This window comes from Haliotis rubra, unplaced genomic scaffold (genome assembly GCF_003918875.1).
Source record: "Haliotis rubra isolate DU_JTF1 unplaced genomic scaffold, ASM391887v1 Scf212, whole genome shotgun sequence".
Classification (NCBI taxonomy): Eukaryota; Metazoa; Mollusca; class Gastropoda; order Lepetellida; family Haliotidae; genus Haliotis; species Haliotis rubra.
This window is the reverse complement of record NW_025766137.1, coordinates 1,084,668-1,100,037: the sequence shown is the minus strand read 5'-3', so window position 1 is coordinate 1,100,037 and position 15,370 is coordinate 1,084,668. Positions and strand designations below refer to the sequence as shown.

The 15,370-nt window shown below is 47.0% G+C and overlaps 1 protein-coding gene across 1 annotated transcript in view; it reads left to right on the top strand.

Moving 5' to 3' along the window:
• The window catches only part of LOC124276719 (tuberin-like), a 141,628-nt gene that overhangs the window by 81,325 nt on the left and 44,933 nt on the right, over positions 1 to 15,370 (top strand). Inside the window, exons 20-30 of the mRNA XM_046712362.1 lie at positions 543 to 668; positions 878 to 1,018; positions 1,219 to 1,408; positions 2,307 to 2,400; positions 3,753 to 3,855; positions 5,871 to 6,001; positions 6,420 to 6,569; positions 7,259 to 7,645; positions 8,237 to 8,317; positions 8,736 to 9,144; positions 13,412 to 13,715. Coding sequence (XP_046568318.1) covers positions 543 to 668; positions 878 to 1,018; positions 1,219 to 1,408; positions 2,307 to 2,400; positions 3,753 to 3,855; positions 5,871 to 6,001; positions 6,420 to 6,569; positions 7,259 to 7,645; positions 8,237 to 8,317; positions 8,736 to 9,144; positions 13,412 to 13,715 — 2,116 coding nt within the window. The remainder of the gene's footprint in view (positions 1 to 542; positions 669 to 877; positions 1,019 to 1,218; positions 1,409 to 2,306; positions 2,401 to 3,752; positions 3,856 to 5,870; positions 6,002 to 6,419; positions 6,570 to 7,258; positions 7,646 to 8,236; positions 8,318 to 8,735; positions 9,145 to 13,411; positions 13,716 to 15,370) is intronic.

Below are 15,370 nucleotides of genomic sequence, written 5' to 3'. Positions count from 1 at the left end.
CAGAATGTAGTTTCCCTTCTATTAGTAATTATATTAAGCTTTACCTTCACACATAACATTCTCAATTAATTCTCTCATCCCTCTGTTCAGATATCCCATATTCCTGCCTCTGATTGTTGTAGTGCCAGCCATTTGTCACCACTTCCCCTTTTGTCGTAACCTGCAAGAGGACTCATCCCCTTTCCGTAAATGTTATGTTTGAAAATACCACAATGCTTAGGTTTGAGGTACACATCAAATATATTAAATCTATTTAAGAACAGGAATATGTGAGTGTTCGTAATGTATTATGATTGCAATTAAATAAGAATTGAGTTATTGTTTTTATTGTAAACAGTTCTGATGTTTATATGACTTCTGGATGGGCAGGAGTCGCTGTTAGGGTTGTCCCAGAATAACACTAGTTGGACACACTGATGTTGTGATCTCACTGATCAGTTCCCCTGGTTATGTTCCAGTTCCCAAGCTGGAAGGTTTCATTTGATCATTTCCTTTGATTATATTTGTACAGGTGTACAAACCTGTTGTTTCTCTATTTCTAGGAGTTGGACTGGCATGTCCTGAAGTGTGTTTTGGAATATCTGCCATTAGTCCTTCAGAATAAGACCCTAATTCTCACCACAACAGACAACATGGTGGCCACTCTCTGTCATCGTCTTTGTGCCATGGTAAGTAAGACCCCCATCTGACTAGCAGAGACAACATAGTGGCTAAGCTCTGTCATCTTTGTTGGTCAGTGTAGACCCTTGTCCCAACTCTCCAGACAAAAATGTGGCAATATTCTGTCATGATCTTTCATAGTAACAAGATGCTAACACACCCACCCAACCACAACAGACAACATGACAGCCATATTTTGTTGTGTTTATGTTGTCAGGTAAATGACAGATCTTTGGGGTTCCTTGAAAAGCTGCAGAGATTACCATCGAAACTGACCCGATCAGATTTCCATTCCTATGTGTTTCCAGTGCTGGCCACCATGGTCACCTACCATGATTACCTGGACAGAAATGGACAGGTAGGTCACAAACTACTTCATTAACTAGTCAATGGTTGTAAACAATTTTCCTGAGAGTGTTGTTAGGATGTTTTAGTATTGTGTATGGAATATGACTGGTGGCAGTAATCTACCAGGTGTGTTTTAGACAAATCACTGCCTGGTAAGTATGTATCAGTGGAGAAGCAACCTCAATGCTTGTCATGTTGAATGTGGAACAGAAAGAGCTGTTAAAGTGCCTGGAGTTTGGCCTGGTGTCCAAGTGTGCCAAGACATGTGTGAGTGCTTTGCGGATCTCTGCCCTTGAGATGCAGGAAGTGATGATGAGGTTGCTGCCCTCCGTGCTGCTGTCTCTCTCCAAGATCTCTGCCACAATGTCCATGGCCATTCCTGTCCTAGCTTTTCTATCAAGTAAGTCTTATATTTTCATTATCTGCAGTACTGGAACATGTTAAGGCAGAAATTATTTTCATCCCATCAACTATATTTAAGGCAATGCTTAAACAACAATATTTACACCTTACATGCAGTCTTTATTAATCCCTGCAAGAAGCTGGAGCATGTTCAAACCACCGTCTGGTGACATTGATAAAGAACGACTCAACTTGACTCCTACTATAACAGCAGTTTCTTCTGACCCTTCAACTTCAAGCCAAACATCCACATGAACATCGTGGCATTGTATCTGTCATAAATCTTTAAGCTTCTTGTCCAAACCAGCTGAAGCAAAATGGTAATTTTAGCAGCATTTTGTGTCTGATGTTTATTTGTTCTTGAGGTTGACAGACTAATGATACTGTGGATCCAGGGCACTCACTTCCATTTCATGATGAGAAAATCATAGGGATCACAGTTAGATTGTGATTTCTGTTCAAAGTAAAAACATAAATACAACATCAGTGTTAAACCCTTGAGTTTATGATTGTTACAGATATGTTTCTTTAATTTAGGTTTCTTCACTAATTTGTTCCCCTTTTTGATATAAAAAAAATAGACATATGGGACCCGTGAAGATCTGAGCGATTTGGACTTCAGAAACCCATGCTTGCCGTAAGCAGGGACTAACTGGAACGGATGTCAGGTTCACTGACTTGGTTGACTCATGTCATTGTATCCCAATTGTGTAGATCGATGCTCATGCTGTTGATCGCTGGATTGTCTGTTCCAGATTCCATTATTTACAGACTGCTGCCACATAGCTGGAATGTTGCTGAGTGCAGCAGTAAACAACAAACAGCATCTTCATGTCCACTTTAGTAAAGATGTTTCATAAAGTATGATGTAGTATGTTATGATATGGATGTTTCAGGCATTGTCAGGCTGCCCAATCTTTATGCCAACTTTGTTGAAGACCAGTACATGAGTGTATTTGCCATAGCTCTCCCCTACACAAACCCATTCAAGTAAGTAGTATGTTGAAAATTTGCATTTGCAAATGTTTCATAACTACTGAGATTTAAAGAGTGACTTCACTTGGCTCCCGACAGGATACACAACACCTAAATACCATGCATATATAAAAAATAATACAAAATGCATATTTGTGATAACTTTTTCAAATCTTTAACTCTAAAGAGGGATAAACGTGAGTTTGAAAATGCACAGGTATCCTCCAAATCAGCTGTGTGATGTCATTTTGGCTACCCTAGTAAACTTTATGACAAATTATATTGTTCTCTTTATTGGGTGATCTCTTTCAAATTATCTTCCCTTCACTTACCAGCTAATTAGATTAAACGGACAGTGCATGTTATATGCGAGCTGTATGTGTTACTCTATTACACTTCGAGACAATTAACCAGTATAGCCTTCACCTTTATCGGTAACGTTCAAGCAGGTGCATGGACAGTATATCTTTTCCCTTAAAGTTGATATATCTACTGTTATATCCTAAATGATTGCTTCCGTATTTCCATGATACATCAGGGATGACCATGACTGCTTACATTGCAATAACCAATCAGCTGATAGCCATACAAGGCGAAGCAGTGGGATCAGCTGATCATTCATTTCAGGCCATTTTGTTGATGTTTTGCAATTGGTTATTTAAGACTTGCACAAGAAGCTTGAATAACGTCTGACATATTAATTCCATAATGCTACAGTTGTCTTTGAGTGCTGAAAATCAGGACATAAAGCAAAGTTATATAGAAGATACAAAATTACAACATATCTTCTGTCAACATAATCTTACCAAAACAAGAACATATGTGTCATTTAATTCTATGTAAGTATCATACACATCCTCTGGGGCTGAAGAAATTGATCAATATTCAAGCATATAGTTGACTCACAGCACTCACTTTCATGAAGGATAAAATATTAGGGGTATTTTTGTTTTTCAAACTATGATGACTCGTATCTCTGCTGCAACCGACTGATTGCTTGGATGATAGGTGCATGATACTTAATATTCAGGAAATATATTGCCAGAATTTAAAAATGAAGTCAGATATATGAGGAGCTGCTGATCAAAACTCAACATTTATAACCAACTGTTAACTTCTGCACAGTATTTCCTCAATTATCAATAAAGTCACAAATGTAAAATAATTATGAATCAGCGATAAAGGTATGATATAGGATGTCCATTGGCTGCAGATGTAGGATTATTTCCCATAATATTACATAGAGGCCAGTGATAGTATGAGAATGATTTGTTATATTTGAATGTGACAATAGTTAAGGCTGAGTTGTGGCTGGAATTAAGGGCTGATACATACAGTGAGTGTTCATTATCTATTGCCCTTCCCAGGTTCAGCCACTACACAGTGTCCCTGGCTCACCATGTTATCGCCATCTGGTTTGTCCGTTGTCGCCTCCCATTCAGGAAAGGATTTGTCAAGTTCATACACAAGGTAAAGGACAGAATGCAAATTATTGCCTTTTGAGGAGTGAGTATGGTTTTATGGCGCTTTTAGCAATAATCCAGCAATAATCGTGCTTCACACATTGTACCCATGTAGGGAATCAAACACGGGTCTTCAAAGTGATGAGTGAACAGTTAAACAACTAGTCTACCCTACAGACCCTGTTGCCTTTTGACAGCTTGCACCCCTGAATGTCTCATACTAACAAAGATGAATGGCCTGGATTTCTGGCAGAGGTGTATAGCCTGGATGTCTGACAAAGGTGCATGGCCTGGATGACTGACAGAGGTGCATGGCCTGGATGTCTGACAGAGGTGCATGGCCTGGATGTCTGACAGAGGTGCATGGCCTGGATGACTGACAGAGGTGCATGGCCTGGATGTCTGACAGAGGTGCATAGCCTGGATGTCTGACAGAGGTGCATGGCCTGGATGTCTGACAGAGGTGCATGGCCTGGATGTCTGACAGAGGTGCATGGCCTGGATGACTGACAAAGGTGCATGGCCTTGATGACTGACAGAGGTGCATGGCCTGGATGTCTGACAGAGGTGCATGGCCTGGATGACTGACAGAGGTGCATGGCCTGGATGTCTGACAGAGGTGCATGGCCTGGAGCCTGGGTGCGCCTCACAGAGGTGCATGGCCTGGATGACTGCATGGCCTGGATGTCTGACAGAGGTGCATGGCCTGGATGTCTGACAGAGGTGCATGGCCTGGATGTCTGACAGAGGTGCATGGCCTGGATGTCTGACAGAGGTGCATGGCCTGGATGTCTGACAGAGGTGCATGGCCTGGATGTCTGACAGAGGTGCATGGCCTGGATGTCTGACAGAGGTGCATGGCCTGGATGTCTGACAGAGGTGCATGGCCTGGATGTCTGACAGAGGTGCATGGCCTGGATGTCTGCAGAGGCGTATGGCCTGGATGTGTCACAGAGGTGCATGGCCTGGATGTGTCACAGAGGTGCATGGCCTGGATGTCTGACAGAGGTGCATGGCCTGGATGTCTGACAGAGGTGCATGGCCTGGATGTGTCACAGAGGTGCATGGCCTGGATGTGGATGCATGGCCCTGACAGAGTGTGGCCTGACAGAGGTGCATAGCCTGGATGACTGACAGAGGTGCATAGCCTGGATGTCTGACAGAGGCCTGTATGCATGGCCTGGATGTGTCACAGAGGTGCATGGCCTGGATGTCTCACAGAGAGATGTCTGCATGGCCTGGATGGCCTGTGTCACAGAGGTGCATGGCCTGCATGTCTGACAGAGGTGCATGGCCTGGATGTCTGACAGAGGTGCATGGCCTGGATGTCTGACAGAGGTGCATGGCCTGGATGTCTCACAGAGGTGCATGGCCTGGATGACTGATGGCAGAGGTGCATGGCCTGGATGTCTGACAGAGGTGCATGGCCTGGATGTCTGACAGAGGGCATTATGGCCTGGATGTCTGACAGAGGTGCATGGCCTGGATGTCAGAGGTGCATGGCCTGGATGTCTGACAGAGTATGGCCTGGATGGCCTGGATGTCTGACAGAGGTGCATAGCCTGGATGTGACTGACAGAGGTGCATGGCCTGGATGACTGACAGAGGTGCATGGCCTGGATGACTGACAGAGGTGCATGGCCTGGATGTCTGACAGAGGTGCATGGCCTGGATGTCTGACAGAGGTGCATGGCCTGGATGACTGACAGAGGTGCATGGCCTGGATGACTGACAGAGGTGCATGGCCTGGATGTCTGACAGAGGTGCATGGCCTGGATGTCTGACAGAGGTGCATGGCCTGGATGTCTGACAGAGGTGCATGGCCTGGATGTGTCACAGAGGTGCATGGCCTGGATGTCTGACAGAGGTGCATGGCCTGGATGTCTGACAGAGGTGCATGGCCTGGATGTCTGACAGAGGCGTATGGCCTGGATGTCTCACAGAGGTGCATGGCCTGGATTTCTAGTTTCTCATGATGTAGGATGTCTTGTCTGTAGGGTAATGCTTCATGGTGTTCTTCAGGGCTTGAGGGCTAATGTGCTGCAGCAGTTTGAGGAGAACTCTGTGCACAACCTCCAGAATCAGGACAACAGGAATCAGGACTCAACAAATCGTATCCGCAGTGGCTCATACAGTGAAGGGGGACGGGTCAGGTATGTCTGTTCACCTGTTGGAGGGAGTTCCATGCCTGAAGTGAGATACATATATAGACGTATCAGGTCAGATACATCTACATACATACATGAAGGAGGTCAGGTCAGATACATCTACATACATACATGAAGGCGGTCAGGTCAGATACATCTACATACATACATGAAGGAGGTCAGGTCAGATACATCTACATACATACATGAAGGAGGTCAGGTCAGATACATAATTATAGTATGGTTGTTGATCAGATATGTGTTCTATGAACAGACTCGTCAACTATATTTTCCTCACACCTCCATCAATCACCATTTGAGGTCCCACCATTCAGATAGTATGTGTCACTACAGCAGCACTGATGAAATATGTCGAGATATTTTGTGAAACATTTGCTGTTATGTCTTCCTGTATGAATCGCAGACGCAGAATGGTGTCTGGATCTGCTGTGACAAAACGAGACCCACCACCTGTAGATGAGAAAATGACTCTCTTCCATCGGGAACTAACTGAGACATGCACTGATGTCATGGCCAGATATACTTTTGCCAACTTTGCAGCAGTACCACACAGGTGAGTCTGAAGTAATGTTAAGGATTTTAGTGTCAGCAGTTCCAGACAGATGAGTCTGAAGTAATGTTAAGGATTTTAGAGTCAGCAGTACCACACAGGTGAATCTGAAGTAATGTTAAGGATTTTAGTGTCAGCAGTACCACACAGGTGAGTCTGAAGTAATGTTAAGGATTTTAGTGTCAGCAGTACCACACAGGTGAGTCTGAAGTAATGTTAAGGATTTTAGAGTCAGCAGTACCACACAGGTGAATCTGAAGTAATGTTAAGGATTTTAGTGTCAGCGGTACCACACAGGTGAGCCTACAAACACACCCATACTAAACAAGGACCACACAGGTGAGTTCACAGGTGCACAAGAACATCTCTCTTGTAACACAACTTCACAGGTAAGTAAACTTGCAAGAGAACATCTTTAAATGTAGAAGTGGGTCCAGGTGCACAACATTTTAGTTGACTCAGTATTTCACAGGTCAGTCTTCAGGTACACAAGACTGTCTGTCATTATGAAAGGTCATGTGATCAGAGAACCCTCACTTAAATGTATGTATGAATTTGATATTACATAGATTTATTGTTTCTTGACACACTATCTGTCCCATATGGAACATAAACCCCTGTTAAAATGTATCTGTTTCTATTCAAGAATAAGAATGTTTTGAGTGTGATGTGATATGATATTTTCTCACTAGGTCTCAGCTGGTACAGTTCTTACTCTCTGGAACACAGAATCAAACATGGCTGCTTGGTAACAAAATCATCACCATAACAACAAGTGGGAGTGGCATTAAGGCTGCCAATGCCGGCGTATGTGAGAAATGTATTATGTTGTATCATGAAGCACAAGAAGCTAGAAAGCCGTTGGTGAAGAGAGAGCGTCGCAGACACAAGTCTGCTGCCTGTCTAAGCCGCAGTCAGAGTCAGGTGGAGCCTGCCTCCTCCCCTTGTGCTGATGATAGTGCTGTGCTTCAGACCAAGTGGTCACATGATGATCTCAGTGTCACACGGGGCAGTGACGATGTCGGAGTCCAAACTGGTAGCTCCCTGTCAGGGGACTCTCTGGACTCTTATCTTTTTTGGTGAGTTCAGGAGGTTTACAAAATCCCTCATTCGTTTTCAGAGAGATCGTCCTTGGGGTACATATATGCATTTTCTGCGGCTGAAAATGTCCTGTGACAGTTGTATCAATGTTTTAATAAAAATATTGTACAATAAATACAATTTTTTTTATCTATTATACGGCCCCCACCACGTGGAGGTACCTCCCTGCTACACATGCGCAGCCAACCAGGTAAGCACCTAGGCCCGTATCATCATTCCTTCTGCTGTCACTCTACCGTTCAGACGTGTAGAGTTGCCTTGCTGAATATCTTGTTTCTAAAGAGAATAATGTCTGAGACTTCACCTGTATGTATGGTCTTTATTTGTTCTTGATGGAACAGTTTAATAAGACTTAAGCAGTCTGTTATTTCTCATTTTTGTGACTTTGTATTTAACTTTACGCTATCTTTCCCGTGGTTTACGCACGTGTTGCTTTTCCATGGTGGGAAGTTTAGCGTGCCACGTGGTTGTCATATTGCGTTATTAACCAAGTATTTTCAATGTTTTGTACATGTATATTTATGCTGCTGGTTCCGCTGTTAGCTACATGCTTGCGTGTTTGCTTTCAGGCGTTTACTGGGTGTTCTGTCTGCGGGCAGAACATTCCACGAGCCGATAAGCACGATAAGTGCTTGTGCTGCCTTGAGAAGGTGGGACACAACTCCGATGTTTGTGAGCTTTGTATGGCCTTTTCTCCCCGGGCCCAGAAACGAAGGGCCGCGGATTTCCCGTTCTACAAGGAATTGTGAGAGGCGGGAGGGGAACTTACCCAGGAGGTTCCCCCGTCTAAAGCCAAAAAGTCCAAACCGACTAAAAAACATAAGTCGCATAAGGCGGCCTCCCCAGTCATCCCACAGTGGTTTTGATATGTCACTAATAACCCAACTTTTCCAGCAGCATATGGACTCCGTGAAGTCCCTTGTTCACGGTCGGTTGGAGGTCTCCGTCAGGAGTTCCTCGCCCACTCTGAGCAGGAGACGGAGAGTCTGGGGGTGGGATTGCCGAGCCTGGCTCGATACCTTAGCCTGAAGGTGTCTGTCGATCCTTTGCCTCTGGCTTCGGGTCCAGACGCCTCGGCTTTTCCGGAGGGGGAGGGTTCGCTCCCATTCCCCCTCTCGGTGCTGGCGCAGGGTCTGTTGAGGATTCCTGGGGTTCCGTTCCCTGCGCTGCCCTGCCCCATGAGAGCGGAGGAGTCGGTTCTGCCCGGTCTTCCTCCCGTGTCTCGGGACTGGGGTTCGAGTGGTGTGTCGGTTCCGGAGCGGGGAGTTCCTTCGGCTCTTCCCTTTCCTCGGTGTCTGGGGCTCGGCTTCCGACCGGGTCGGGGTTCGGATCCTCTTCACGAGGAGACCTGGTTTCTGACTCGGGCTCGGGTGCCGAGTCTATGGACGTTTGGGAGGTCGAGGAGCCGGAGGGCACTTTTCGCTTCTCGTCGGCTTACCGGACTTATGAGGAAGTCTATCGGAATGCCATGCAGCAGGTGCGGGTGGTGATCCATGAGGCCTACCTTTCCTCTATCCAAAGGTCGGCTCTGGAGGCTGAAGGGAGCACTGGGGACGTGTCCCCGCATGTTGTTCTGCTTCGCCAGTTGTCCGAAGTGCAGGCCCACCTAGCGCGCGACTCTTTGCGGTCTGCGGCATCTATGGTGATGTGCGCAGTCATGGGGATGCGCAAGCTGTGGCTGTCGACGTCCCGCTACTCAGCAGCGACACAGCAGACCTTGCTAGCCCTTCCGTTCCGTCTGGGAGCGACGTTGTTTCCGGGGGCTCAGCAGGTCATTCGGGAGGCTGCTGCTGCAGCTACCTCCTTCAAGGACTCTAAGGCCTTGTTGGAGCATCCACGGGCTTCTCCCCCCCGCGCGCTCCCGTAGCGGTTTCCTCCTCTGGGGTGCAGCCTACACCCGAGCTGCTGGGCAGGGGTAGGAGGAGGAGCCGTCCCGCCAAAGGTAAGGGCAAGGAGCAGTCCTCTTCGTCTGGCTCCCATCAGCCTTTTTGCGGGCGCAGGAGGTCTGCCCCGACCTCCTGTTAACCCAGCAGGCTGTCGCCGTGGGTCCATCCCAGTCAGTTCGTCTGCAAGGGACCACTCACGCTCTCTTACCACACATCCCAGTGGGGGGCCGCCTCTCTCTATTCCTGCCGGAGAGGCAGAAGACTACCAGCAACACTTGGGTGCTTTCCACCGTCAGTGTCGGCCATCTACCACTGTGGAAGTGAGGCCCGCCAGATTTCACTGGCATACGTCGCACTCCGGTGCCGTCTTGTCCGGTCAGGGCGGGTATACTGCGCGGCGAAGTTCAGGCTTAGCTGGACAAGTCCGCAATAGAGCGCATACCACCGGGCGAGGAACAGGCGGGATTTTATTCCACGTACTTCCTCGTTCCGAAGAAGAACGGCAGGTTCCGTCCCATTCTCAACCTCAAGGGGTTGAATCGCATGCTAGAGGTTCCATCCTTCAAGATGGAAACACTTCGCTCTGTGATCTCCTCTGTTCAGCCCGGCGTTGGCTTACGTCGATAGATCTAAAGGATGCATATCTACATGTGCCAATTCATTCATCATTCAAGCAGTACCTCCAGTTCTCTTACGATGGGATGGGTTACCAATTCACTGTGCTCCCCTTCGGCATATCCACTGCCCCCAGGGTGTTCACGAAGCTCATGTTAGTGCCAGCTACCCTCGCAAGGTCACAAGGAAGGCGTTGTTACCCTTACCTCGACGACTGGTTCCTCAGCCAGCGAGCCTAGATTCTACCCACACGGTGATAGACATTCTAGTTCGACTGGGGTGGATCATAAACCTCAAGAAATCCGACCTGGTACCCACCCAGGACTTGTTTTTCTCGGGGCGTGGTTCCAAACTCACAAAGATCTTGTCACCAGAGTACGGGAGATGGTGTCTTCGTTCCTCTCCCAGCCCCAGGCACCAGCGCGGACTTGGCTCCGTCTACTGGGTCATATGGCAGCGACTATCTCTGTAGTGGTTGAGGATGCACCCGATACAGCAAGCTTTGGCGAGTCTGTGGGCTCACTCGGAGGATCTGGAGAAGTGTCTCACAGTTCCCAGGTGGTTGTCTCCTCACCTTCAGTGGTGGACCAATGTCGGGAATCTCACCAAGGGGATCCCTTTGGAAATCCCGACGCCAGCTCTTACAGTTCAAACCGATGCATCCCTCACGGGCTGGGGGGTGTTCTGGGCAGTCTGTCGGTGTCCGGACTCAACGTCTTGGAACTGAGAGCTGTGCAGTTGGTTTTCGAGCGCTTCCAGGAGCATGTTCAGGGCCAGGTGGTTCGTCTTCAGTTGGACAACCGTACAGCCATGACGTACATCCTGAAGCAAGGGGGCACGGTGTCCATAGAGCTCCTTCGGGAGACGTGGGAATTTCTCCTCTGGTGCGACCAGTGCGACTGTCAGGTGCTTCCTGTTTATCTGGAGAACGTGCGAGCAGACGCTCTCTCTCGCCGGATCCTGGCCCCGCACGAGTGGATGCTCGACCGGCAGATATTTCGAGTTATCTACCAGTTGTACGTATCATTCCAGGTGGATCTGTTTGCGTCCGGCAGGACGAATCAGATACCTGTGTTCTGCTCTCGAATACCGGACCAGAGGATTCAGTGGGTGGCTTGGACTCAGGTCTAGCCTTGAAGCACGCGGAATTCCTGCAGCAGTTGCAGACACAATTCTGGCTTCGAGGCGGGATTCGACAAACATTCAATATGAGGATAGGTGGTCCCGCTATGCGCGCTGGTGTTCAGATAAGGGCATTGCAGATCCCTTTTCTGCGGATTTAGTCCGAGTACTGGATTTTTTTGCAAGCTCGTTTGGAGGAAGGCTTGGCGGCTTCGACCATTCATGGCTACTCCACCGCTATTTCCACTGTTCACACCCCTGTCGATGGTGCTCTTCTAGCTTTTTAGCTGGCGTGGATCGGGTTCGACCTGCTGTCAGGCGAACCAGCCCACCTTGGGATTTGTCAATTGTGCTAGATTGGCTGTCCAGTCCTACCTTCTCACGTCTTTCGGCTATTTCCATTCAGTTGTTAACATTGAAGGCTGTATTTCTGGTGGCGGTCGTAGGGTCGGCGACTTACATGCTATGTCGGCAGACCCGGCGCTGACTGTGTTCCATCCAGATCGTGTCAGTATTCGCCTCCCGGATACTTACCGCCCGAAGGTCGATCACGCTTTCCATGTGACAGCTCCTATCGAACTTCCTACTCTTACCCAGCCTTCCACATCGGGGACCTCTGCAACGGGCACTCACCCGTTCGATGTCCAAAAGACTCTCAAGGTCTATATCAAACGAACACAGGGAATCCGTATGGGTACCCATCTGTTCTGCTGTTACGGTGGCAGGAAGGCTGGGGTGCCGGCGAGCAAACAGACCCTGTCTCGCTGGCTTGTATCGGTCATTTGTGCTGAGGGGTTGAAGGCTCACTCGGTCAGGGCAGTAGCCACGTCAAAGGCTTTTGCATCGGCACTACCCATTGAAGAGCTATGCTCTGCCGCTATTTGGAGTAGGCCTAGCACTTTTATCAGGCACTATCAGCTCGATACACATTCACTTGATCGTGCACGTTTTGGCCATTCTGTTCTCTCCAGTGGACAGTGTCCTGCCACCCTGACCGAGTGAGTCTGGGTTATCCGGTTAGTTGACGCTGCTTTCATTTGTGTTTTATTGATATATCCGCTGTTGTGTGATCTAACTCCTTTCGATTCTCTCCGGAGATTATGGTTGGTTGTGAGTTGGTTTTTCCCCCTTACGGTGCTCTCTAATAGATCATGATGTGGGCGGGGTTTTTTATTTTCACACTGTGTGCGAATTGCTATGCTTAACCTGTGAGGTCAGACCTAAGTACTTATCCTCCCTGTCGGTTACCCTCCCATAATGCCTCTCGCGGATGCTTCGGGACACGTGACTGGTGAGTGTTGTTCCTAAGGCGTCTGTTACATTCTTCCTAATGATCGCTATTCATGTGTACTTTGACAGAATTCCCTCCTCCCTGGCCTCCGGTCTTTTGGAGTCTGAGTCGATGCATATATGTACCCCAAGGACGATCTCTCTGAAAAAAAATTAACTAAACCTGCAGAGGTTTCCAATTCTTTGAAGAGAGTCGTCCTTGGGGTAGGGCCGCCCACCTCCCCGCAATTCTGTTCACTGATTTATTCAGCAGAAGGAATGATGATACGGGCCTAGGTGCTTACCTGGTTGGCTGAGCATGCGTAGCAGGGAGGTAACTCCACGTGGTGGGGGCCGTATAATAGATATAAAGATTTTTATTTATTGTACAATATTTTTATTAAAACATTGATACAACTGTCACAGGACATTTTCAGCCGCAGAAAATGCATAAATGTACCCCAAGGACGACTCTCTTTAAAGAATTGTAAACCTCTGCAGGTTTGTTTAAATTTATGTGTTATTTAAGAGTTGAAACAAGTATACTCACTATGAACAGTATTTGGGCAAACTTGAGTCAAATGATAGTTGATAGCTTGAAATGATCAACTAATAAAGGTACCAATTAGTGACAGAGGTAGATATTTGATACAGTAATGACTGGAAACAGAAGGCATTTATTAAGAGAATAAAAAAAAAATACAAAATCCCAAAACACCTTGTCAATAGCAAACCAGAGAATTTGATGACCTAAGATGAAAATGACTTTAAAAGAATATATCTGTATATGTTCAAATTAAAAAGTATCTCATTGTTTCCTTGATGTTAGCATTGCAAAACTGTAATATGCAGGTTCAAAAAGTGAGCCGGAAGAGAAGCCCTTCTGCCCCGAGTCTGCTTCCCTGTACCTGCTGGTGCATTGGTTGGGCAGAAGTCAACATCCGTGGGCCCAGTGGCAATGTCTCATGGGTCATGAGGATTGAGAATGAGATCAGCTCCAGTGCTGCAAGCCGTGAGGTTTCCTTACAGGACATCACAATGTTGTTTAAACCTATGCCAGAGGAGTGGCATGGCAACAAAAAAGGAGGCCGAAAAATTGATAGTGAGAGTCTTGGAGAAGAGGAATATGAATCTCTCTACTCCAAACACTTCTCAGGTCAGTCCTAAATCCGCAAGCACTTCTCACAGCAAATCTGTATGTGTGCTCTAACACCATCCCGCCATCAATATTAAATTTTCTCAAACCACTGCCACAACACAAACCAGTTTTATGCGCCTATACTCACACAATCCATTTCTCCACATTACAACACACTTCAACACATCACAGACATGTTCTACACACTTCAACACACCACAGACCTGTTCTACACACTTCAACACGCCACAGACCTGTTCTATACACTTCACCACACCACAAACCTGTTCTACACACTTCAACACACCACAGACCTGTTCTACACACTTCAACACACCACAAACCTGTTCTACACACTTCAACATGCCACAGACCTGTTCTACACACTTCAACACACCACAGACCTGTTCTACACACTTCAACACACCACAGACCTGTTCTATACCCTTCAACACATCACAAACCTGTTCTAGTACAAGGAGCCGCACATACACATACACACGCATGCACGTCGTCATATGAGCGAAATATTCTCAAGCACGACGTTAAACCCAATTTCACAACAGACCTGTTCTACACACTTCAACACACCACAAACCTGTTCTACACACTTCAACACACCACAGACCTGTTCTACACACTTCAACACACAACAGACCTGTTCTACACACTTCAACACATCACAGACCTGTTAAAAGCACTTCAACACACCATGGACCTGTTAAAAACACTTTTAAGATATAGTCAAGATAATTCTTGTGAAGATGCCAAGTGCATCACGTCTTGTACTCTCTCTTATGATCGACGGTTGAGTGGAAATGAACTGTAAACAAAGTTTTGGGCCTCTCTAGAACCCTTCACCAAAACACTCTGGCAGTTCCTGTGAAGCATGCAACCTGTCCTTTGATTGATCATGTGATCCCTTTGTGTAGTCATTCTCTTTCTTGTCTATAAACTGACTTAGATAACCTTTAACATCATGGGGAAAGAAGATTCAACGTCAAGGAAAAGAAAAGTTTGTGTGGATACACATACAATGCATTGGTCTTTTGCGTTTGAAGAATAGAAGAGGAAGATCGGGTGCAGCCTATGCAGGCTCTACTTCAGCTGAGATCGAAGAAAGAAAGAATTTAAGACAACTATTTCATCCTGCGGAGGCCTTCAGTGGTTCGCGGAACACCACACCACCGAACCCACCACTCACTGAACCCTCATGATTTGTTGAACCAGCTAGATTCGGCAATCCCTTGGGTATCGCTGTGTCCAATTCCAGACCAAACTTGGCTACTGCATCTCTTCGCAAGTGGTGGTCGTTCATCGTTCACCAATCCAGCCAGGATCAGTGATCCCTCATACTGTGTAGACCTCTCACACACTGGGCGATCCCTCCGGACATCTCCAGACATTTGACAATCTTGTCTACTTCGGTGATCCTTTGGGATTCGGTGAACCAACCAGGATCAGCGACCCCTCATACTGTCATGATCTCTCATATCTCCAGACATCCCCAGACGTTCAGTGTTCCCTTCGCTTTCAGTTCAACCATCCTTGACGATTACGACCCAGTCCTCAGCTGCACCACTGGCTAGCGATTACGACTTTCCTTCTGAGAACCGACTGTTCACTAGTACACGTTCAACGAACCCCTTTATCGGCCACTGCGTCTCAGCCTT